We start from the raw sequence: 24,427 nt of genomic DNA on the forward strand, positions 1-24,427 counted from the left end.
GAAAATGACATGGGTTTTCCCTAAGAAAATGGAGTGGCCATAAATCCTTTATGCCGGTTTTATCCTTTTAACTGTGAATTCTCAAAAAACACTTTTAGCTTGCACGGCAAGGGTAGACATGTTTACATTCACTAACTGTGCGATGCCACGGACTTTTCTCAATGATCACACTGTTTGTCTTACTCCACATGTTTTTGAATCTATGCTTAATGTCTCTATTTCCCCTGGTTTTGGTGTGAGTGTTGTGTGAATGTGATTTGTTTGTGTGCATCGAGTTGACTGTCAAACCTGTCTTGATAGTGCAGTTGTATGAGAGGTCTGATACAATAAAAATATTTCAAAGATAACTTCATTCAATTTACTGGTTTTATTTCATACAATTTGACATTTGACATTTTAGTCATTTAGCAGGCGCTCTTATCCAGAGCGACTTATAGTAGTGCCTGCATACATTTTCATACTTTTTTACCATACTGTTCCCCCATGGGTATCGAACCCACAACCCTGGCGTTGCAAGCGCCATACTCTACCAACTGATTGACAGTGGCAAAAATTAACCCAGCTGGTTAGATTCTAAAAACGACCCCTGAAGGACGCTGAATCCTCTCATATAGAGACGTTCTGTAACTACTGATATCTTTAGTCAGTTCAAAGTCATAAAGTATGTATATTTATATAGACATTCAACAGAAAAAAGTGATATGAAATATAAGAATTACCACTAAATGGCAGTGTTGAATTCTTAGGCCTTTTAACATTACACACATTTGCAGATGGAGTGTTTGTTAGTGGGAATTAATGTGGTTTTAAGTGTACAGCTCATTATCATCATCATAAAACGGGTGCAAAGACAAATGCAGATTGATGCCATGTTATGCATGTAGCCTCTGCTGGGTGTTATATACTGTATATGGGTGTGGGTGTCATGGCATTGTTTCTACGTTGATGGAGGTGAGGATGACATCATAGAGGATGTTGACGCGATCGATCTGGCTGAGTTCTCTGACACGGTGTTTAAACTCAAACAGCTGTGCTCTGTTCACAGCCACCTTGAACTCCCCAGATGTAACCAGAATCTTCATCTGAAAGGAAAGGAAAGACGAACACTCTTAAAGACGCACTATGCAGAAATCACTCAAATCACGTCATTTCCTGGTTGCTAAAAATTCTAATAGTTTGCCTAATTTCAGTTCATGTGACAAAACAAGCAAGTATAGTGTAGAGAATCAGTGTACCATCTGAACACAGGAGGCTGCTGAGAGGAGCACGGCTCATTATAATGGCTGTAATGGAATCAAGCACATGTGTTTGATGTGTCCGATACCATTCCATTCACTCTGTTCCATGCATTACTATGAGCCGTTCTCCCCAATGAAGGTGCCACTGACCACCTCTGCATCTAAACCACTGTGAAATATTGTATATAAGTATTGTTTTTCTTCAGCTGTTTGAAGCTGCTATACAAAACCAAAAGTAGGACAAAAAAAAAAAAACTTTAGAATTAAAAGCATAGAAATAGTGCATAGATCTACCGCTTCTGAGACTTGCTTTCAATGAGAATGACAGGTCTATAACACATTTGTATGTGCATTTGGTCGGGTTGCCCCAAAAGTGACGTTGCAGCTTTAAGCCAGATTGGCTTTGCAAAATAGCCTGGTTCGATAAAGATCCCTGAAAGGTACATCTGACTACCTTCCGGACACTCAACAACACATAGACTCACAGACAATGCTTCAGAGAGACGATATCCCACAGTGCTGATCTATAACCTACTTTAGTTAAAGTACTTTATCCCTGTACTAACCTTAACTAGTAGAGATCAATAAAAACAACTAACCATCGTTCTATGCTAATTAATGATAGCAAACACACTTTTCTATGTTCCATTTCTTAGTTAGAACAGTAGGGGCTACAGTTGCACTGCTGTAAAGAATATTCCCACTGACCTCGAAGGACTGTCCTGCCATGAAGGGGAAACTTCCTTGTGTGTGCCTCTCCTCCTTCCCCCAGCGCTCTCCCACCTTGGTGTTCCTCACCACTGCCTGCTTGCCCCCCTCACTGAACCGAGAGTTGAGGTGGAAGGCGATGTCTTTACCTCGCAGGAAGTTGACTGTGAACCTGGAGGGGGATACAAACCAACAAAAAAAATGAATCAAAAAAGGATGTTTAATTGATCAGATTGACTGTCATCCGACGAAGGCAGCTGACAGGTTCAGAACAATCAACTTTACAAAATGACATGTATGCTAACGTCCAATGCTTTCACTGGGTCTCTCCGGGATCTTAATACTCCTAGTAAACAACAAAGACCATAGTAGACTATGGTAGTTGATGAACTCACTGCTTAGCATTTGGTTTGACCCGGCCCATGATGGTGATCATCATCTTGTCGTAGATGCCTCTTTGTAGGTTCAGGTTGTAGGGCACGCTCTATACACCAACACAACACACTGACATTTAGGACATGGCTCTGTCTTCACACCAACACAACACACTGACATTTAGGATATGGCTCTGTCTTCACACCAACACAATTTATTGCAAATTTCCTCCTTCCATCCACATCCACTGTTGTGAAATTGTTTGATGACTTGTTAGATATTACTGCATGGTCGAAACTAGAAGCACAAGCTTTTCACTACACTCACATTAACATCTGCTAACCCTGTGTATGTGACCAATAACATTTGATTTGCAATAGAAACATCCTTCCCTCCCTCCTTGTCTCTCACCAGTCCAGCTGGTGTCGGATTCCACTGTGGAGCAGGTGTGAAGCCATCTGTGTCCTGAACAGGGCCTAATGGCCATCCAGACCCTGGGTTAACGCTTGGGCTAAGGCCTGGGACTGGCCACCCTGGGACACTAGGCTGACTGGGGCCCTGGGCCTGGGCTTGAATCAGAGCTGGGACTTGAGGTTGAAAATGCTGGGGTGTAGGCTGAGGCTGGAATTGGGGAGGCTGGGGATGGGGTCCATGCCAGCATGGCTGGCAGGAATGGGCTGGGGATGGTTGTGGTTGGGGACCAGGCCAGTTTAGGGATGGAGCTGGGGCTGGTTGGGATGGTTGCGGACCAGGCCAGTTCCAGTTTTGGGTTGGAGCTGGGGCTGGTTGGGATGGCTGTTGCCCAGGCCAGCAGGGGGTGTTGGGCTGCCCAGGAAAACAGGGCATTGGCTGAGGTTGAGCCGGAGTTGGGGCTGGTTGGGATGGTTGTGGACCAGGCCAGCAGGGGGTGCTGGGCTGCCCAGGAAAACAGGGCATGGCCTGGGGTTGGGTGGGCTGTTGGCCAGGCTGTGTCGACCAGACAAGACCCCCTGGTTGCTTCTGACTGGGCCAGATACCGTTGCTTCCCTGGGGGGTATAACCAGAGGACAGCCACACAGAGCATCAGAGAGCTGGGGATGTGGGGGGTCAAGATTAATACACACACACACCGTCAACGATACACACATGCACACTGGCACCAACACTCATGCACACACTCCTATACATACAGACACAGACACAGACAGACTATTTCCACACAATATTTCAAGAATACTGAGACAGTTCCTTTCTGGGATAGTTCTCAGTCGTTAGTTGTCAGTGTAGAGGTTGGAGGGGGTGAGGTACTTACTTCCATAGTATCTGTAAGTAAAGAGAGAACAGCATCACTACGATTTTTTATCTTCATCAGAAACGGAAGCAGTGTTGCAGCCATGGTCCCCTAACAGCAGAAAAAATTCCCTCTAGCAAATCACCACGGTCAGATCATCAGGGCATTCAGTTCAAGTTCATCGTTTCCCCCAGTTTCATCCCTGATTATACCAGCTTATCCTAAGGGACATTAGAGAGGGACAGTCATGTCCCCCTCTCCTCTAAAGTACCAACTGACAGCTCAGACAAAATAAGCAGGAGTTTGGAAACATTCCTTGGTGAATTCAAATTGGCTCACAACATCTCTGTATTATTGTAGACCAAGTCCCTACTCATAGACAGAGTATGAAGGTTGAAGGTCACCATAAAGACCATTGTAACACTGGAGTAAAGACCATTGTAATACTCGGAGGAAATTGACACAATATGGCATCTATTGCATAATAAAGCCCTTTGTGAGGAATGTGTATGGAACTGTGAATCTGTTGTCTGTAATAATTCTGCCACTGTCACACAAGTGACTCTCCTCTCTTCCTGGCACATCAGATTCCACAGATAGCTACTCACCAATTACATCATAACCTGATTACCTGCCCTCAGGCTAGTCTTGCATTTGCTGTGCATTGTCTTTGTCTTATAGACTATAGCATGACCGCAATTATGATATGGATGCGTAGTATAAGATCGGCTCCCATCCCATAATAGGCCTCCAAACCGTAACTGCAGTCCTGCCCAAAGAAGTTGATTACCTTTTCTCAGCAGCTACGTTAAGAAGCAACAATTCAGTCTAACATATTTGCTTTGTATATTTCTTTGTCATTCAGAACGGGACATTCAAGCCGTAACGTCTTAGAGTTCTTAGTTATATATATATATATATATATAATTTTTCTACTTTTGAACATTCCACAGATCAGTACAAATATTTCTTTACAATAATTAAAAGATGTTTTCAAACAGCTTGCTGAACATGTCTAATCTCTCTCATAGAAAATAATTGCCAAAATTGAGGTTTGTTTCACTTTATATGCCAGGACGTTTCACACTGCAAAAGGTTGGCTGGCCAAAGGAGAACTTTTGGACTGCAGCATAGCACACTCTAAAGTCGGTTAACATCAACCTTTAGCCCAGAACTAAATTGGCTCGGCCGCAGAGCAAGCACCAACCTTTGGGGAGGGCTAACCAATGTCAGAGATCAGCCAAAACTTAATTGGAATATTCCCTCACTAGCCTAGCGGTTAAGCACATTGGCCAATAACTGAAAGGTCGCTGGTTCAAATCTCTGAGCCGTCAAGGTGGAAAAATCTACCGTTCTGCCCTTGAGCAATGCAGTTAACCCCCAACATTAACTGCTCCCTGGGCGCTGATGACATGGACGTTGATTATGGCAGCCCCCCGCACCTCTCTGATTCAGAGGAGTTGGGTTAAATGCGGAAGACACATTATGGTTGAATGCTTTCAGTTGTGCAACTGACTAGGTATCCCTTTTCCCCTTCTATTGTATCATGGAATATGATTCTGCACAGCTGGAGCTAAGCTTGATTTCAAGTGAATTTAAAATTGCAACACAGTGTACAGTAAAACAATAAAAATACGATAAGAGCTCTAAACCAATGGGACAATACAATCTCAAACTCAGTCTCAAGACATAAATGAATACAACGTTACGTTACCTGTTATTCACTGCGCTTCTCAGATGTAACACTGTAGAACCAGGTTGTTGCTTGGTTGTTGAAGTGACAGCTAGACAGCTCTAGCAGGAATCCACACACGCATATTTATGATCTCCTTTATACCTTCCCTTTTTCATTAGGCCACTCCCAACTCTCCTGGAAGAACTACGCCCAGTGGAAAAGATTCCCTGTCACAACATCTCCCTTATCAAAGTATGTTCTTCAATCTTACTAAAAGCAGATAACTAAACTCAGAAAAAAAGAAATGTCCCTTTTTCAGGACCTTGTCTTTCAAAGAGAATTTTGTAAAGGGTTTAAATACTGTTTCCCATGTTTGTTCAATGAACCATAAACAATTAATGAACCTGCACCTGTGGAACGGTCGTTAAGACACTAACAGCTTACAGACGGTAAGCAATTAAGGTCACAGTTATGAAAACTTAGGACACTAAAGAGGCCTTTCTACTGACTCTGAAAATCACCAAAAGAAAGATGCCCTGGGTCCCTGCTCATCTGCGTAAACGTGCCTTAGGCATGCTGCAAAGAGGTATGAGGACTGCAGATGTAGCCAGGGCAATAAATTGCAATGTCCGTACTGTGAGACGCCTAAGATGGCGCTACAGGGAGACAGGACGGACAGGATCGGTACATCCGAACATCACACCTGCGGGACAGGTACAGGATGGCAACAACAACTGCCCGAGTTAAACGCACAATCCCTGGACTGAGGGCTTGTAGACCTGTTGTAAGGCAGGTCCTCACCAGACATCACCGGCAACAACATCGCCTATGGGCACAAACCCACTATCGCTGGACCAGACAGGACTGGCAAAAAGTGCTCTTCGCTGACGAGTCGCAGTTTTGTCTCACCATGGGTGATGGTCGGATTCGCGTTTATTGTCGAAGGAATGAGCGTTACACCGAGGCCTGTACTCTGGAGCGGTATCGATTTGGAGGTGGAGGGTCCGTCACGGTCTGGGGCAGTGTGTCACAGCATCATCGGACTGAGCTTGTTGTCATTACAGGCAATCTCAACGCTGTGCGTTACAGGAAAGACATCCTCCTCCCTCATGTGGTACCCTTCTTGCCTCCAGCATGACAATGCCACCAGCCATACTGCTCGTTCTGTGCGTGATTTCCTGCAAGACAGGAATGTCAGTGTTCTGCCATGGCCAGCAAAGAGCCCAGGTCTCAAAATATACAAATATTTACACATGTTAACTATGCTGAAAATAAATGCAGTTGACAGAGAGAGGACGTTTCTTGTTTTGCTGAGTAAAAATGTTTGTTGTAAAACAACTGTGGGACAATATATATGTAGGACATAAGCAATAATTTACAGCGCCTTCAGAGTGACTACCTCATCTCTGTAGCCCACACATACAACTATCTGTAAGGTCCCTCAGTCGAGCAGTGAATTTCTAACACAGATTCAACCACAAAGACCAGGGAGGTTTTCCAATGCCTTGCAAAGAAGGGCTCCTATTGGCAGATGGGTAAAAATATAAAAAGCAGACGTTGAATATCCTTTTTTTTAAACCAAGCAATTCAGTTAAGAACAAATTCTTATTTACAATGATGGCCTACACCAGCCAAGCCCTCCCCTAACCCGGATGACACTGCGACAATTGTGTGCCGCCCTATGGGACTCCCGGTCACAACCTGTTGTGATACAGCCCGGGATCAAACCATGGTCTAATAGTGATAGCTCTAGCACTGACATGCAGTGCCTTAGACCGCTGCTCCACCCTTTGAGCACGGTGAAGTTATGAATTACACTTTGGATGGTGTATCAATACACCCAGTCACTTCAAAAATACAGGCATCCTTAACTCAGTTGCCGGAGAGGAAGGAAACCGCTCAGGGATTTCACCTTTGAGGCAAATGGTGACTTTAAAACAGTTAGAGAGTTTAATGGTTGTGATAGGAGAAAACGGAGGATGGATCAACAACATTGTAGTTACTCCACAATACTAACCTAATTGACAGAGTAAAAAGAAGGAAGCCTGTACAGAATACAAATATTCCAAAACTGTTTGCAAAAAGGCACTAAAGTAAAACTGCAAAAAATTGGCAATGAAATTAACTTTATGTCCTGAATATAAAGTGTTGGGGGCAAATCCATCACGACACATCACTGAGTACCACTATTCATATTTTCAAGCATGGTGATGTCTCCATCATGTTATGTGAATGCTTATCTTCGGCATGGACTTGAATGTTTTTACTATAAAAAGAAATGAGAGCTAAGCACAGGCAAAATCCTAAAGGAAAACCCAGTTCTGCTTTCCAACAGACCCTGGGAGACAAATTCACCTTTGAGCAGGACAATAATCTAAAACACAAGGCCAAATATACACTGGAGTTGCTTACCAAGATGACATTGTATGTTCCTGAGTGGCCTAGTAACAGCTTTGACTTAAATCGTCTTGAAAATATTTGGCAAAACTTGAAAATGGCATTCTAGGAATGATCAACAACCAACTTGACAGAGCTTGAAGAATTTTTAAAAAGATGAATGTGCAAATATTGTATAATCCAGGTGTGCAACGCTCTTACAGACTTACCTAGAAAGACTCACAGCTGTAATCGCTGCCAATGGTGAATTCTTCTTACACTTTGACATTACAGGGTATTTTGTGTAGATCGTTGACAAAAAAAATGACAAATAAATCTATTTCATTCATACCACTTTGTAACACAACAATATGTGGGAAAAGTCATGTGTGAATACTTTCTGACAGCACTGTATATATACACTCAATAACTGACAGGGGGCGCTGTTTCGAAGCAACCATGCCTCAATTTTGGCAGCCCCCCCACCAATGAAAAAAATATTCGGAAAGCTATAAAAATGCATTTATTAATGTCTACATTTGTTTTTGCTATGTTTTACGCTATTACAGACACCTAATGCATACTTTTAAATTATGTGAGCTAAACATACAAATAATGCAACAATTATATGTAAACGTTTTCCTTAAAGTATAATCTTTTTGAAGTTCTAATGTAACTGTCCCCACTACAACAACAAAATAGGTCATATAAAAACGTCCCTATAATATCAAAAAAAGGCACTTCCACTTCCATGGTGTTGATGCTCTTAAATTGTCATGGGTGTGGCTGGAATGCATCAACCCTTTTTCGAGAGAGAGAGAGAGAGAACAACACTGACACAATATTGAAATGTTGCCATAGAAACCAGGGAATTTTGTCTGTGTATGGTTATGTTGTATGTGTTTTATGTATACGTGTCTGTGCGCGCGTGCGTGTGTAGGTGTTAGCAGTGCGAAGTGGTAACCAGGGGGAAACCAACTGCCAAGTCCAAAGTATCTCACAAGACACTGGATTTCATTTAATTAGCACGACAGCGCCCATTGTCGTGCATACCCCCGTTTCCAAACGCAACGAACACAGGGAGGGGTTCTGACTCTGCTGTAGGTAACATGGCTGACTTCATTGCTCAGCAGCCAGTCATGAGACTGTGTCTCACAGACACTAACCAACTCCCTGACATGGTCTCTGTGCCAGGGACAGTAATGGCATTACAACAGACAGATACCTCCACTGTGTCAGAGCTGGGCTTGGTTCCCTATGCAGATACGGTGAAAAGTCTGTGTCATTGCATTGAGTCTGTAACGCATCATAAGAGGGCCCAGTCTAACAGTTTCCTGGTAACGGTGATGAACATAATCAACTCTGCTGATCCATCTCTCAACGTAAAAGTTATGTCATCGCTATTTCATTGTTATGACAGTGTTATGACAGTGTTCACCCTCCCGTAGTAAAGCTATTCCTGGAGATGTTCATTTTAATACCTGAATGAAATTGATAGCTAAAAAATATAAACCATGTTGAATGATTTATATAATCACTCAGATTGAGTTTGGTTCCAGGTGTCAATCCTAATCCTTCTCTCCATCCATGATCAGATTATCTGTAGATATTGAAACCCCTTGCACCTATAACATCTGACCACCTCTATGGAAATCTAGCATGGTAACTTTAACTTTTTGTGCTGTCTTGCCACTTGCATGTTGTCACGCCAAACAATGACCATAGGAGTTGGCAAGACATCGCAAGCAGATCTGGGATCAGGCTAATTGTAATCCCCTGTGCACCTAACTTCTGGTGACTAAGTGCTCTATTCAATCCACATCACAGAAGTTCAGCTTTACAGCGTGATTGAAATTTAAAGGCAATGTTTCCCCTTTAGAGAGACTGCATTCACTTTAAACGCTGCATATGTTGGCTCAGTCAGAAATGACCTTTACGTTTCTGTAATCTGTAAGAGGGCTGTGGTGACCGTATTAATGCCACACCGGCGGTCAAGAGTCATGAAGGCATTCAAATTCCTTGTGACTGTCTAGTCACTGGTAATTAGGCTTCTCCAAACTCTGATGCTGCTGATGGTCATTAGTAGCCTACCAAACATGCTAACTGCCTGGTACTCAGCACTCCATTGTCCCGCTAATCCAGGGGCGGGCGATTCCAGTCCTCAGGGGCCTGATTGGCGTCACACTTTTTTTTCTTCCATCCCTGGCAAACACAGCTGATTAATCAGATAGCATTCTAAACTGAAGACCATGATTAGGTGATTATTGGAGTCAGGTGTGTTAGCTGAGGCTGGGGCAAAACTGTGTCACCAATCAGGCTCTCGAGGACTGGAATTGCCCACCCCTGCTCTAATCAATGCAAATGTCTTTGAAAATCTAATCAAACACTTCAGGAGAGACCAGTGCATAGATGACACGGTCATTTTTTCTCACTGCCCCTGTTCCGAGACAGGTGCATATTAATGGTCCATTCTAAAACATAACAAATGTCACACATATATTATTTAGTATATGTAAAGACAAGATTAAATCAGAAATAGTCTGATGGGTGACAATATTAGCATATCACTTTTTTTATTACAACTTTTTCTAATTGTAGTCGCACACCTCTTGTAGCCTAGCCCATGGTCCTATATGTTTTGATAAGGTTTGTATCACAAGTAAAGTGGCCAAATAACTTCTTAAAATGAAGCACATTAATCCGCTTTACAGGGGGTTTAGAGTCTAACTGGTATACATAAGCAGCGTGTGAGTTTCAAGTTTGGGGAAGATTGTTTTCACCATAAAAATGCGCCTTTTATAATAAAAGCATTACATGCATAATCGTATTTGCAGTCACTTTTGATAATGGTGTTTTCCCGCTAATGGAACAGTCAGTGCTTATGGCCTACTACCATGTGTGCATTGCTGTGCTTATAATGTGAAGAAATAGCCTAATAGTTTATCAACATTTTAAGGTAAATGTTCTAATCTGTTGCGTCAGCCACATTGTGTAAAAAATGTGTTTTGATGCTAGTGGTTGTATTAATTTGGGATCTATCGCATCTCACAACTGCTTAAGACTATGTTTGGAATATTTATTTCTTGCACAGAATAGAATAGGTCGACTTTTGTACAATGCGGGATAGTAGAATAGACATAGGCTAGTGCTTTTGCTGTTTCTTTGGCCTACTCATCTTGCTGGCTGATGAAAAGTCAATGTGAGCAGTTCTTCCAATATCTTCAATATTCACAGTTGCGTCCCCAATGTGTCTGGCTTCACTTGTAACCTGTGAGAAAGACCCACACGATGTCGCCATTGTCGTCATTTTATATGCATATGATTAGTATGTGTGGATAGAAAACACTCTGGGACTTTTTTGTTGGTAAATCCAACTAACTGGATTCAATTTCTTCCGGTCTCCACCAGGATGTTTTGAATGTGCACATTGGCAGCCATTGATTTGAAGACGAGGAGCTATTGAATACACATCGCCCTGTAATAATTTTGATAGATTATAAACGTTTACTAATACCTAAAGTTGGATTACAAAAGTATTTCGAAGTGTTTTGTGAAAGTTTATCGTCGACTTTTTTAATTTAAAAAAATGACGCAGCGTTTTAAAACAATGTTTTTTTCTGAATCACACAGCTTCCCTAGAAAGCTATTTTGGGTATATATGGACCAATTTAAACGAAAAAAAGACCCAATAGTGATGTTTATGGGGCATATAGGAGTGCCAAGAAAGAAGCTCGTCAAAGGTAATGAATGTTTTATATTTTATTTCTGCGTTTTGTGTAGCGCCGGCTAAGCTAAATCTTTGTTTACGTCGCATTCAGGCATTTTGGGGTGTTGCATGCAATCAGATAATAGCTTCTCATGCTTTCGCCGAAAAGCATTTTAAAAATCTGACTTGTTGGCTAGGTTCACAACGAGTGTAGCTTTAATTCAATACCCTGCATGTGCATTTTGATGAACGTTTGAGTTTTAACGAGTACATTTAGCATTTAGCGTAGCGCATTTGCATTTCCAGGTGTCTACTTGAGACATCTGCGTCTCAAGTAGGAGCAAGAAGTTAACCGCTTTATCACAGAATAGCCGCATGTGTTCACTCCCTCAAATTGTTTGGAGAATTTTTTTATATTTTATTCAGCTTTGTTCAGTTGTATTCTTCATTCTATGAAATAATTTAAAATAATGTCACAGAATTCGACCCAAATATTTAGTGCCCGCCACAGCCCTACTCTGTAACGCTAATATTTCTTTATCTAATCCAGTCTTCTACCCAATTCCTGTAGATCATTATGGTGGAGAGAGGAGATTCATGGTCAAACTAACTCACAGCTAAATTAACGGTGCCCGCGGTAACAACAGCAAAACAACAAATCCCTACTTCTGTTCGCTATCTGGGATGTATCCTTGATAGAAGCTTGGGAGGTGTGAGCATGGCCAATAAGGTGCTAGGGAAGGTTAATGCCAGGATGAAGTTTTTGGCTAGAAAGTCCAAGCTGCTTGATAAGGACTCCATGAAAGTGCTAGCTACTGCCCTCATTCAATGCCATTTTGACTACGCTAGTACTTCCTGGTTTGGGGGCTTATCTAAGTTTATGAAAGGGACGCTCCAGATAGCCCAGAATAAGCTGATCATGGTAGTATTGAAGGTGAGCCCATGTACTCACATAGGCAGGAGCTTGTTTCAGGAACTAAACTGCCTGCCTGTTGAGGCTAGGGTGTCCCAGATTAGACTAGGTTTGGTTTATAGGAGTGTTTATGGTTCTGCCTGTTGAGGCTAGGGTGTCCCAGATAAGACTAGGTTTGGTTTACAGGAGTGTTTATGGTTCTGCCTGTTGAGGCTAGGGTGTCCCAGATTAGACAGGTTTGATTTACAGGAGTGTTTATGGTTCTGCCTGTTGAGGCTAGGGTGTCCCAGATTAGACAGGTTTGATTTACAGGAGTGTTTATGGTTCTGCCTGTTGAGGCTAGGGTGTCCCAGATTAGACTAGGTTTGGTTTACAGGAGTGTTAATGGTTCTGCCTGTTGAGGCTAGGGTGTCCCAGATTAGACAGGTTTGATTTACAGGAGTGTTTATGGTTCTGCCTGTTGAGGCTAGGGTGTCCCAGATTAGACAGGTTTGGTTTACAGGAGTGTTTATGGTCCTGCACCCAGATATCTAAGTGATTACTTTCCCCATGTTAGGGATGCGCACAATCACAGCACCAGATCAGGTGTTGCTGATGTGTGCTTATACAGGTTCAGGAGTAATGCTGGGATAGGTACTTTCTTGCATACTGGAGAACTCAGAATGGAATGAGTATGCCCAGAATGAGTCTGCCCATAAAAACGACATCCTCTCTGGGCAGCTTTAAAAACAAAGTTAAAATATGTTTGATGTCTTCTGTGCCCATATGAATAACCCCTATGATGCAAGTGCAATGATGAGATAGGTGTTCTTCTTCTTTGTTTTTATGTTTAATTATCAAGTGCCCAATCCTAACCCTAACTGGAAGTGCCAGTGTCGCACTTCCGCATCTGCGGTGAAAGGTGGCGGCGCTAGAGCGATGTTTGTCAGACCATGAGACATCCTGAAAATAGATCTTCTCATGAAAACGTCCGTAGCATCCAAACATGACCACTCTATGGAAAGGGGAGACACTCACGAATACGATGGTGGTCTCTATGACCCCCAGAAGTGTCAGGGGACTTGTTTGAAGTCAGTTCCGTCGATGTGCCAACCTCTGTTTGGTAGCGTCCGAACCGTTTGGGCTACAAACTAATGGGACCCCACTTTGGAAAGGGGATATTCTCACGAACACTATGGTGTTTTCTGTTTTGCTCTGCATCCCCCACAAGTTTCACGAGACTTGTCTGAAGGTAACCGGTACTGGTTTTAAAAAAACGAATGGAAGTACGAAGGTAGTTTTGCACTTACCCAAAAAAGGGGTTAAATATGTGTAAAAAATATATATACATATATATATATATATATATATATATATATATATATATATACAGTGCCTTGCGAAAGTATTCGGCCCCCTTGAACTTTGCGACCTTTTGCCACATTTCAGGCTTCAAACATAAAGATATAAAACTGTATTTTTTGTGAAGAATCAACAACAAGTGGGACACAATCATGAAGTGGAACGACATTTATTGGATATTCCAAACTTTTTTAACAAATCAAAAACTGAAAAATTGGGCGTGCGAAATTATTCAGTAATATTGAAAATAATTTCAAATATGAAACAGAGAAGAGATGTTCAAAGTGAAAAAGTCACTGAAGTACCGTACAGTGTACAAAATAAGTGACTGAAATTACTGATCAATTAAATGTCCTTTTTTATGTATGGCCATATATTTCAAAAAAATTGACAACATTGTTCCAGAAATTGAGAAAAAGTATATACAGTGGGGCAAAAAGGTATTTAGTCAGCCACCAATTGTGCAAGTTCTCCCACTTAAAAAGATGAGAGAGGCCTGTAATTTTCATCATAGGTACACTTCAACTATGACAGACAAAATAAGAAAAAAAAATCCAGAAAATCACATTGTAGGATTTTTAATGAATTTATTTGCAAATTATGGTGGAAAATAAGTATTTGGTCAATAACAAAAGTTTATCTCAATACTTTGTTATATACCCTTTGTTGGCATTGACAGAGGTCAAACGTTTTCTGTAAGTCTTCACAAGGTTTTCACACACTGTTGCTGGTATTTTGGCCCATTCCTCCATGCAGATCTCCTCTAGAGTAGTGATGTTTTGGGGCTGTTGCTGGGCAACACGGACTTTCAACTCCCTCCAAAGCTTTTCTATGGGGTTGAGATCTGGAGACTGGCTAGGCCACTCCAGGACCTTGAAATGCTTCTTACGAAGCCCCTCCTTCGTTGCCTGGGCGGTGTGTTTGGGATCATTGTTATGCTGAAAGACCCAGCCACGTTTCATCTTCAATGCCCTTGCTGATGGAAGGAGGTTTTCACTCAAAATCTCCCGATACATGGCCCCATTCATTCTTTCCTTTACACGGATCAGTCGTCCTGGTCCCTTTGCAGAAAAACAGCCCTAAAGCATGATGTTTCCACCCCCATGCTTCACAGTAGGTATGGTGTTCTATGGATGCAACTCAGCATTCTTTCTCCTCCAAACACGAGTTGAGTTTTTACCAAAAAAAGTTATATTTTGGTTTCATCTGACCATATGACATTCTCCCAATCTTCTTCTGGATCATCCAAATGCTCTCTAACAAACTTCAGACGGGCCTGGACATGTACTGGCTTAAACAGGGGGACATGTCTGGCACTGCAGGATTTGAGTCCCTGGTGGCGTAGTGTGTTACTGATGGTAGGCGTTGTGGTTCTGGGATTTTTGCTCACCGTTCTAGTGATCATTTTGACCCCACGGGGTGAGATCTTGCGTGGAGTCCCAGATCGAGGGAGATTATCAGTGGTCTTGTATGTCTTCCATTTCCTAATAATTGCTCCCACAGTTGATTTCTTCAAACCAAACCAAGCTGCTTACCTATTGCAGATTCAGTCTTCCCAGCCTGGTGCAGGTCTACAATTTTGTTTCTGGTGTCTTTTGACAGCTCTTTGGCCTTGGCCATAGTGGAGTTTGGAGTGTGACTGTTTGAGGTTGTGGACAGGTGTTGTTTATCCTGATAACAAGTTCAAACAGGTGCCATTAATACAGGTAACGAGTGCAAGACAGAGGAGCCTCTTAAAGAAGAAGTTACAGGTCTGTGAGAGCCAGAAATCTTGCTTGTTTTGTAGGTGACCAAATACTTATTTTCCACCATAATTTGCAAATAAATTCATAAAAAATCCTACAATGGCTGACTAAATACTTTTTTGCCCCACTGTATTGCCAGCTGTATTTTATCGGGAAAATATTCAGTGTACACAAGTCTCAGAACTCTGTGGCCTTTTTCAAAACAGTAAATGCATTTTGAAAATGTAGTTGCCTTCTCAAAACATCAAATAAATCAAAAGAACATAACTGCCTGCATAAAGAGTCAAAAACACTATACATGCATATCTCTAGAGTCAAGCTGACTAGAGGTATGCCTTGACAAATATCCCACTTAATCATTTCATTACCGTCTTTGCGGTCACTAAACTATCAAAATTGGAAAATCAACTATCAAAAGGTTGACAAATTATGGTCAACCTTTTATGCATATGTCACCAATCATTTTCATACACATCGAATCAAATACTTGTTCATGATCAAAAATGAAATGCGAAATGTGCACGTTGTGCAGGATTCTTCCCATGTAGGCCTATTCAATACGTAGGTCGGTCTGCTCTTACACGGTAGGTTTGTAGACTTTGCATTGGCAAGCAGAAAAATAATCCCCAACAGACATCAGGAAAAGGAAATTCAGTAGAAGAACACAACTGATGTGAATGGACAGGCCTCAAACTACACCAAAGCAAAGCTCTGTAATGGATGCTCACAATGTTGGAGATGATGAGTTTAAAAAAGCATTTAAAAATAGACGGTCCCCATTGCTTAGCTCTTTCCTTATAATATGCATGATTTGGAACGGATAGAGACGCTTACAATTTTGTGCGCTTATATTTGCTGATTGCTGGAAACAGTTGACTTTTCTCTTGATGAAAGCAACATGTCACAGTAAAGAACATTGCAGAAGTTTTTTTTTGTCCTAAGATCACATGGACAGAGTTAGTGGGCATTAACGCTGTACTGTGTGTGCACCACAGAATGAGCACAGCTCATCATCATCATCATCATCATCATCATCATCATCATCATCATCATCATCATTCTGAAACAGGTGCAAATAATTCATTGTATGTATTTAGCACATGCTGGGTGTTATATGCTGTATAGTGATGTCATGGGTGTGGGTGTCATGGTATTGTGTCTACGTTGACGTAGGTGAGGATGACATCATGGAGGATGTTGATGCGATCGATCTGGTTGAGTTCTCTGACGCGGTGTTTGAACTCGAACAGCTGAGCGCCGTTCACAGCCACCTTGAACTCCTCAAACGTAACCAGAATCTTCATCTGAAACACAGGTGGAGAAAGGGAGCAGAGGAGTTAAATAAAGTACAATTTAGCCGCAGACATTATCGAAAGTGGAACTCGGTTGATTTGTTAGTCAGTAGAGTACAGACGACAGAAGCACTGCCTCAGTGGAAGTTCCCACTGACCTCGAAGGACTGTCCAGCCATGAAGGGGAAGCCTCCCTGTGTGTGCCTCTCCTCCTTCCCCCAGCGCTCTCCCACCATGGTGTTCCTCACCACTGCCTGCTTGCCCCCGTCGTTGAACCGAGGGTTGAGGTGGAAGGCAATGTCATTACCTCGCACAAAGTTCACTGTGAACCTGGAGGGGATACGATCAATTAAAACAGTTTTATTCATCAGATTGATAAAAGCATGGGCCAAGACATTAGTGAGTGAAAACAAGCCACAGTCACCAGGTTGATAGGCCCACTCTTCCAGGACAGTCAACAGTACAGATTGACTTATTCCATCAGTTGTGTTCAAATAACGTACTGGCAATGTGTACATCTAAGGGATAATTCAGGGATCTTATTCATCCTAGTAAACAACAAAGACCATAGTAGACTATGGTAGTTGATGAACTCACTGCTTAGCATTTGGTTTGACCCGGCCCATGATGGTGATCATCATCTTGTCGTAGATGCCTCTTTGTAGGTTCAGGTTGTAGGGCACGCTCTACACACCAACACAACACACTGGCATTTAGGACATGGCTCTGTCTTCACACCAACACAACACACTGACATTTAGGACATGGCTCTGTCTTCACACCAACACAACACACTGACATTTAGGACATGGCTCTGTCTTCACACCAACACAACACACTGACATTTAGGACATGGCTCTGTCTTCACACCAACACAACACACTGACATGTAGGATATGGCTCTGTCTTCACACCAACACAACACACTGACATTTAGGACATGGCTCTGTCTTCACACCAACACAACACACTGACATTTAGGATATGGCTCTGTCTTCACACCAACACAACACACTGACATTTAGGACATGGCTCTGTCTTCACACCAACACAACACACTGACATTTAGGACATGGCTCTGTCTTCACACCAACACAATGTCTTTGCCAATTCCCTCCCTCCACCCCTCTCTCTCTCCTTCCCTCCACTAAAGCTACACTACAGCTTCTCTAGATCCTATTTCTTGTCTCTCACCAGACGTCCAGCTGGCGTTGGAGTCCACTGTGGAGCAGGTGTAAAGCCACCTGGATTCTGACCAGGCCAACCAGACTGACCAGGGCTGAAAGGCCATCCAGACCCTGGGTTAACGCCTGGGATAAGGCCTTGGGTAACCGGCCACCTTGGGGCACTAGGCTGGCTGGGGACTTGGGAAGAAGCCGGGGCTGAAGCTGTAGGTTGAAAAGGCTGGGGTGCAGGCTGAGGTTGGGGCTGCGGCTGGGGTTGGGGAGGCTGGGGCTGGAATTGGGGAGGCTGGGGTCCAGGCCAGCATGGCTGGCAGGGATGGGATGGGGCTGGTTGGGGTGGTTGTGGTTGGGGACCAGGCCAGTTTTGGGCTGAAGCTGGGGATGGTTGGGATGGTTGTGGCCCAGGCCAGCAGGGGGTGTTGGGTTGCCCAGGCCAGCAAGATGGGGGCTGGGTGGGCTGTGCCGGCCAGGCAGGACCCCTTGTTTGGTTCTGGCTGGGCCAGATGCTGTTGCTTCCCTGGGGGGTAGAACCAGAGGACGAACAGCCACACAGAGCATCAGAGAGCTGGTGGGACAAGAAGGGTACACGCATACACAGTCAGAGACACACACACATGCAGACATGCACACATGCACGCTAAAACCCTCATGCATGCACACACAGATAGAGAGGCCTATTCAGACATGACATTCAATAATTCAAGAAATATCTCAGAATGCTTGAAAAACAACGGTTAAATATTTCAAGAACACTGAGACAGTGAGAGCTGTGTTCTGTCGTTAGTTGTCAGTGTAGAGGTTGGAGGAGGTGAGGTACCTACTTCCATAGTATCTGTAAGTAAAGAGAGAACAGCATCACTACCATTTTTCCTCGCCATCACAAACGGAAGCATCATTCATATCAAATCAAAGTTTATTTGTCACTGCGCCGAATACAACAGGTGTAGACCATAACAGTGAAATGCTTACTTACAGGCTCTAACCAACAGTGCAGAAAAAGGTATTAGGTGAACAATAGGTAAGTAAATAAATTAAAACAACAGTAAAAAGACAGTGAAAAATAACAGTAGCGAGGCTATATACAGGCACCGGTTAGTCGGGCTGATTGAGGTAGTATGTAGGTAAGGCTATAATTGAACATAATCACAAGGAACTCACCACTGTCGGATAACCAGTCATTAAGTTCCAATAAAGTATTGATATGACAAAACTCCCACTTGAGATCTGACACATTTCCCACATTTTCAATTCTGATCAATAATTGATATTACAAGACTAGCCTGAGGGCAGGTAATCAGGAGGGACAGCTCTTCTATATATATATATGGCCACTAGATGGCCCCAGTTACCAGTCCCTGAAGTACCAACTGACAACAAAAATGTGCAGGCGTTTTGGAAACACTCCTTAGTAAATTCAAATAGGCCTATAACCTCATTGCCTCCAGTATATTGAAGACCAAGTCCCACACTACTCATACACTGAGTATGAAGTCAATTGTAACACTTGGAGCAAATCCTCATTTGGGCACATGATGCACCATAAAGTCCTCAGTGAAGAATGTATATGAAACAGTGGAAATGTTGTCTGTAATTTTAAATTTAATTATTTTTTATTTCACCTTTATTTCACCAGGAAAGTCAGTGAAGAAAAAATTATTATTTACAATGACGGCCTACCCCGGCCAAACCTGGACGACGCTGGGCCAATTGTGCGCCGCCCTATGGGACTCCCAATCACGGCCGGATGTGATGCAGCCTGGATTCGAACCAGGCACTGCAGTGACACCTCCTGCACTGAGATGCAGTGTCTTAGACTGTAATCATTCTGCACCAGCCTCACAAGCCTGCTGTTATCCTACCCTCTTAGCACAGCAGATTCCACAGATAGCTAGCTACTCACCAATTACATCATAACCTGATTACCTGCCCTCAGGCTAGTCTTGTATTTGCTGTGCATTGTCTTTGTCTTATAGACTATAACATGACCGCAATTATGATATGGATGCGTAGTATAAGATAGGCTCCCGTCCCATAATAGGCCTCCAAACCATAACTGCAGTCCTGCCCAAATAAGTTGGTGACCTTTTCTCAGCAGCTACGTTAAGAAGCAACCATTCAGTCTTTGGCTCTGTGTGATTCAAGTTGAAATATTAACGTTATCACCAACTTTTTGGAGGGACAAGCCCATCACAGAGGTCAGCCATCACTTCTACTGTATGTCTCATCAAATAGGATTTCACACAGCTTGAGCTTGAATAAGTAAATCAAATCAAATAAACGTTCATTTCAAATTGCATCACACTTAATAGTAAATCAAAGGAAATAAGGTAAGAGCTCCCTGGTCAGATGTCACCAATGGGACAATACAGATTTTCTGGATCTCAGCCTCAAAGGGACTAACCTGGATAAATAAAATAAAAAAAAAACAGATAAATTAGTCAAATCTTAGTTACCTGTTATTCACTGGTCTCCTCAGATGTAACACTGTAGAACCAGGTTGTTGCTTGGTTGTTGAAGTGACAGCTAGACAGCTCTAGCAGGAATCCACACACGCATATTTATGATCTCCTTTATACCTTCCCTTTTTCATTAGGCCACTCCTTCATTCCCAACTCTCCTGGGAGAAACACGCCCAGGGGGAGAGATTCCCGGTCACAACTTTCCCCTTGTCAAAACATGGTGCACAATATCAAGAGTAAGATGTAAACATTTCTGTATTGTGAAGTAGGCCGTCTTAACCCTGTGAAACCCCCAGGTTGTAAAAACGCAACAGGTCCTACACTCATGTCCAACACCACACAGTACATTTCCATAGAAGTAGTAGCATTTGTTGTGTGTCCTGTCTTCTCTAAGATGTGGTGATTATGTGTACATTTTTCTCTTGACAAACAAACATTCCAGAGCAAGATGCACTTTTGTAAGTGCTGCAAAAACAGATGAGCAAAAATGCTTGGGTCTCGTGAAAATCCATCAAGCGGAGGTAGGACATAAGGCATGGCTGGTGACTCGTTTTGGAAATGTGCTAAATAATGTGGTAGTGCAGTGGACTGATGCACTTTTGTCGAGCTGTTGGTTGATTAATAAATTGAAGTGGACATAATTTAACTAATGATGGGGTGGCTGGAATGAAACAATCAACAGAGACACCAGAACACATTCAGAGAGAGAGGGAGGGAGAGTGCAAACAACACATGACACAAGGTTTTTTGGAATTTCCTCTTAATGAGTTTGAGCCAATCAGTTGTGTTGTGACAAGGTAGTGGCAGTATACAGAAGATAGCCTTATTTGGTAAAAGACCAAGTCCATATTATGGCAAGAACAGCTCAAATAAGCAAAGAGAAACGACAGTCCATCATTACTTTAAGACATGAAGGTCAGTCATGTCTCTTCAAGTGCAGTCGCAAAAACCATCAAGCGCTATGATGAAAGTGGCTCTCATGAGGACCGCCACAGGAAAGGAATCTCACAAACACACTGATGGGCTCTGACACTGTTGTGGGTAACATGGCTGACTTCATTGCTCAGCAGCCAGTCATGAGACTATGTCTCACAGACACTAACCAACTCCCTGACATGGTCTCTGTGCCAGGGACAGTAATGGCATTACAACAGACAGATACCTCCACTGTGTTGCAAACCTGAGAGGAGCTTTTAGAGTGAAGGCAGGCCTCTGGTTGGTTCCCTGTGCTGGTGGAAAGTATGTCTCACTGGGTTGAGTCTGTGGCTGCATCCAAATTCCCTTCACAGGGCACTACTTTTGAGCCATAGGGAATAGGGTGCCATTTGGGACAGTCCTGTATCTCAACAGGAGAGGGGCCAGTCTAACAGCTGGTAACGGTGGTGAACATAATCAACTCTGTTGATGTAGCTCTCAAAGGAAAAGTGATGTCGTCCTTATGACAGTGTTATGAAGCCCGTATGACATATTGTTAGAGTAAAGTGTAGCCTAACCTTCCCAGAGAGCAGTAAAGCTGGAGGAAATTGATAACTGAAGCATAAACAATGTCAAAGAAATTTTATAATCTCCCAGATTAATATTCAGGCCTGTTGTCAACCCTAATCCCTCTCTCCATCCATGATCAGATTATGATCCCTGTAATCGGTCTGTAGGTATGTAAAAAATTCAGCCAGTATTAAAACTGGTCGTGCTGTCTTGCCACTCGTATGTAGTCACACACAACAATGACCATAGGCCTTGTCAAGACATCACAAACAGATCTGGAATCAGGCTAATGGAAATCCCCTGCACCTAACCTCTGGCAACTAAAATGTGTTTTTCTAATTACATTCCTAATTCCTGTAGATAGTATGGTGCCGAGGTGGAGAGTCATGGTCAAACGAACTCTGTGATAAACAGATCAATGGTGTCCACGGTAACAACAACACAACAAAACAAACATTCCCAACATGGCACACTCACTGTGTCAGTTCTCTTTGATTAGACTAGCTGTAATTTGAGTTGAGAAATGTAGGACATTTAAATGGGGTGTGAGTAGACAGACTGGGAATTGGACGAGCCATGGACTTGGTCTATCTCGCTGCATTGTTTTTATTTCTATGGATACCTCAACTCCGACCTATGCTGTTTTACCTGTGCTTTGACCAGCAAACAGAAGTCATTCCGTTATAGCCACTCTATTGACATGGCTCTGCTAGCCCCTGGAATCCTGACTGACTGCACAGTGAGCCTGTGGCAAACTGGGTCAATACATTCAAGCATGGAATGGATAACTCACATCCGCTTTGGCGATCTTCATGAACTAAGCAATAGCAACGTTTCTGCGTGGGAAAGAGCTTGTAGTACATCCACTGAACCACTTGATGACACTGGCACATTCGCAGCATATACTGCAGTTGCGTTTTGGGTTTAAGTTGCCCTTAGGCACAGATCTAGGATCAGCTTACCCAGCTCACTCCTTGGTGTTACATTGCCCAGATTACTGTCTATTTCCATGTACATTGGACTGATATGACGCACGACTCAGAGTCAGGATATCATTGGAACGCGTGGACAACCATTACACAGCTTGCCTTTCAATGATTGGATAATACAGTAGAACGAAGTTGAATACACTTCATGTCAACCTGCATCTGGCAGGCTATGTTCCATCCTCTCAAGTGTAATCATCGGCCGCCAAGGCTCAACATGATAACATATAGACACACACACACACGACACACACATCCAGCATGGCTGCGTGAACGCAAGAGAACACCCCGCAGGAGGACCTCAACTCGCCAGCTGTGACCCACAATGCCGTGCATTGGGTGGCTGAGGGTTGCAGGGCATTTGAGGGCCACAGGCGTTGTGTGTATGTGTGTGTGCGTATGTATGTATGTGTGTGTGTTAAGTGGAGCATCTGATGATGCCATGATGACTCACTTTCCCATGAGCCCCTGGACTGGGACTCAAACTGTGAGCAGTGAAACTTGAAGTAAGACTTTGTACAATATAGAACCATCTGGTTCCTCATAGTTACATTCTGGAGTCAGAGAAAGCTTCTGATGCCATAAACAGAAGGGTTGTGATGTCATAATGAGAAGGGATATGATGTCATGATATCATAATGAGAAGGGATGTGATGTTATGATGAGAAGGGTAGTGATGTCACGATGAGAAGGGTTACAAAAACTATTCAGACCAGAACTTTTTAAACATTTTGATATGATACGGCCTTATTCTAAAATGGTGTCACGTGTGCTCCCTCTCCGTTCTCTAGGTCACCAGGCTGCTCGATAGGGCACACACCTGTCACCAGCGTTAGGTGCATAATGACATTCACCTGAACTCCATCACCTCCTTGTTGATGCCCTATATATGTCGCTCGCTTTGGTTCATCGTTACAAATGGATGAATTAAAATAATTTCTGGGCCTCCCGGGTGGCGCAGGTCTAAGCCTGGGTTCGATCCCAGGCTCTGCCGCAGCCGGCCGCGACCGGGAGGTCCATGTGGTGACGCACAATTGGCCTAGCGTCGTCCGGGTTAGGGAGGGTTTGGCCGGTAGGGAAATCCTTGTCTCATCGCGCACTAGCAACTCCTTTGGCGGGTCGGGTGCAGTGCACGTTGACCAGGTCAGGTCGCTAGGTGTACGGTGTTTCGTGCGGCTGGCTTCCGGGTTGGATGCGTGCTGTTTTAAGAAGCAGTGCGGCTTGGTTGGGTTGTGTTTCGGAAGACTCATGGCTCTCGACCTTCATCTCTCCCGAGCCCGTATGGGAGTTGTAGCTATGAGACAAGACAGTAACTACAAATAATTGGATACCACAAAATTGGGGAGAAAAAGGGTGTATAATAATAATTTCTTCATCAATCTTCACAAAATACCCCATAATGACAAGGGTATTTAGAAATGTTTGCTAATTTATTAAAAATAGAAAACATTTTTGCAGCATTGAAGGTCCCCAAGAACACAGTGGCCCCATCAACACATCCTGGAGCTGGCCTCCAGGCCAAACTGTCACGTTGTTCGTAATAATGAATGTCGGACCAAGGCGCAGCGTACGTTGAGTTCCACATCATTTATTAAAGAAGTGAAACTTTAACAAAGACAAAACAATAAACAATAAACTAACAAACAACGAACTGTGACTACAACACTAATTAAA

General features: G+C 43.1%; 2 protein-coding genes across 5 annotated transcripts; both read right to left on the minus strand.

The window, feature by feature from the left end:
- Positions 1–352: 352 nt before the first annotated feature.
- LOC139415355 (galectin-3-like) lies at positions 353–5,489 on the minus strand. Of its 3 annotated transcripts, none has more exons than XM_071163433.1 (6): positions 5,306–5,489; positions 3,613–3,702; positions 2,733–3,347; positions 2,342–2,430; positions 1,947–2,118; positions 353–1,082 (listed from the first exon to the last, which is right to left on the minus strand). In XM_071163433.1, exons 2-6 carry the CDS (start codon positions 3,694–3,696, stop codon positions 924–926), a joined length of 1,119 nt encoding a protein of 372 aa, XP_071019534.1. In that variant the 5' UTR covers positions 3,697–3,702; positions 5,306–5,489; the 3' UTR covers positions 353–923. The 3 variants fall into 3 exon arrangements, with proteins under 3 accessions (XP_071019534.1, XP_071019535.1, XP_071019536.1); XM_071163434.1 differs by having other exon boundaries at positions 3,613–3,623; positions 5,306–5,487; XM_071163435.1 differs by lacking the exon at positions 3,613–3,702 and having other exon boundaries at positions 5,306–5,485.
- Positions 5,490–14,689: 9,200 nt separating this feature from the next.
- LOC139415660 (galectin-3-like) lies at positions 14,690–20,350 on the minus strand. Of its 2 annotated transcripts, none has more exons than XM_071163780.1 (6): positions 20,277–20,350; positions 18,645–18,655; positions 17,834–18,340; positions 17,237–17,325; positions 16,798–16,969; positions 14,690–16,651 (listed from the first exon to the last, which is right to left on the minus strand). In XM_071163780.1, exons 2-6 carry the CDS (start codon positions 18,648–18,650, stop codon positions 16,493–16,495), a joined length of 933 nt encoding a protein of 310 aa, XP_071019881.1. In that variant the 5' UTR covers positions 18,651–18,655; positions 20,277–20,350; the 3' UTR covers positions 14,690–16,492. The 2 variants fall into 2 exon arrangements, with proteins under 2 accessions (XP_071019881.1, XP_071019880.1); XM_071163779.1 differs by having other exon boundaries at positions 17,834–18,388.
- Positions 20,351–24,427: the final 4,077 nt, after the last annotated feature.

Source organism: Oncorhynchus clarkii, chromosome 8 (genome assembly GCF_045791955.1).
Source record: "Oncorhynchus clarkii lewisi isolate Uvic-CL-2024 chromosome 8, UVic_Ocla_1.0, whole genome shotgun sequence".
NCBI lineage: Eukaryota > Metazoa > Chordata > Actinopteri > Salmoniformes > Salmonidae > Oncorhynchus > Oncorhynchus clarkii.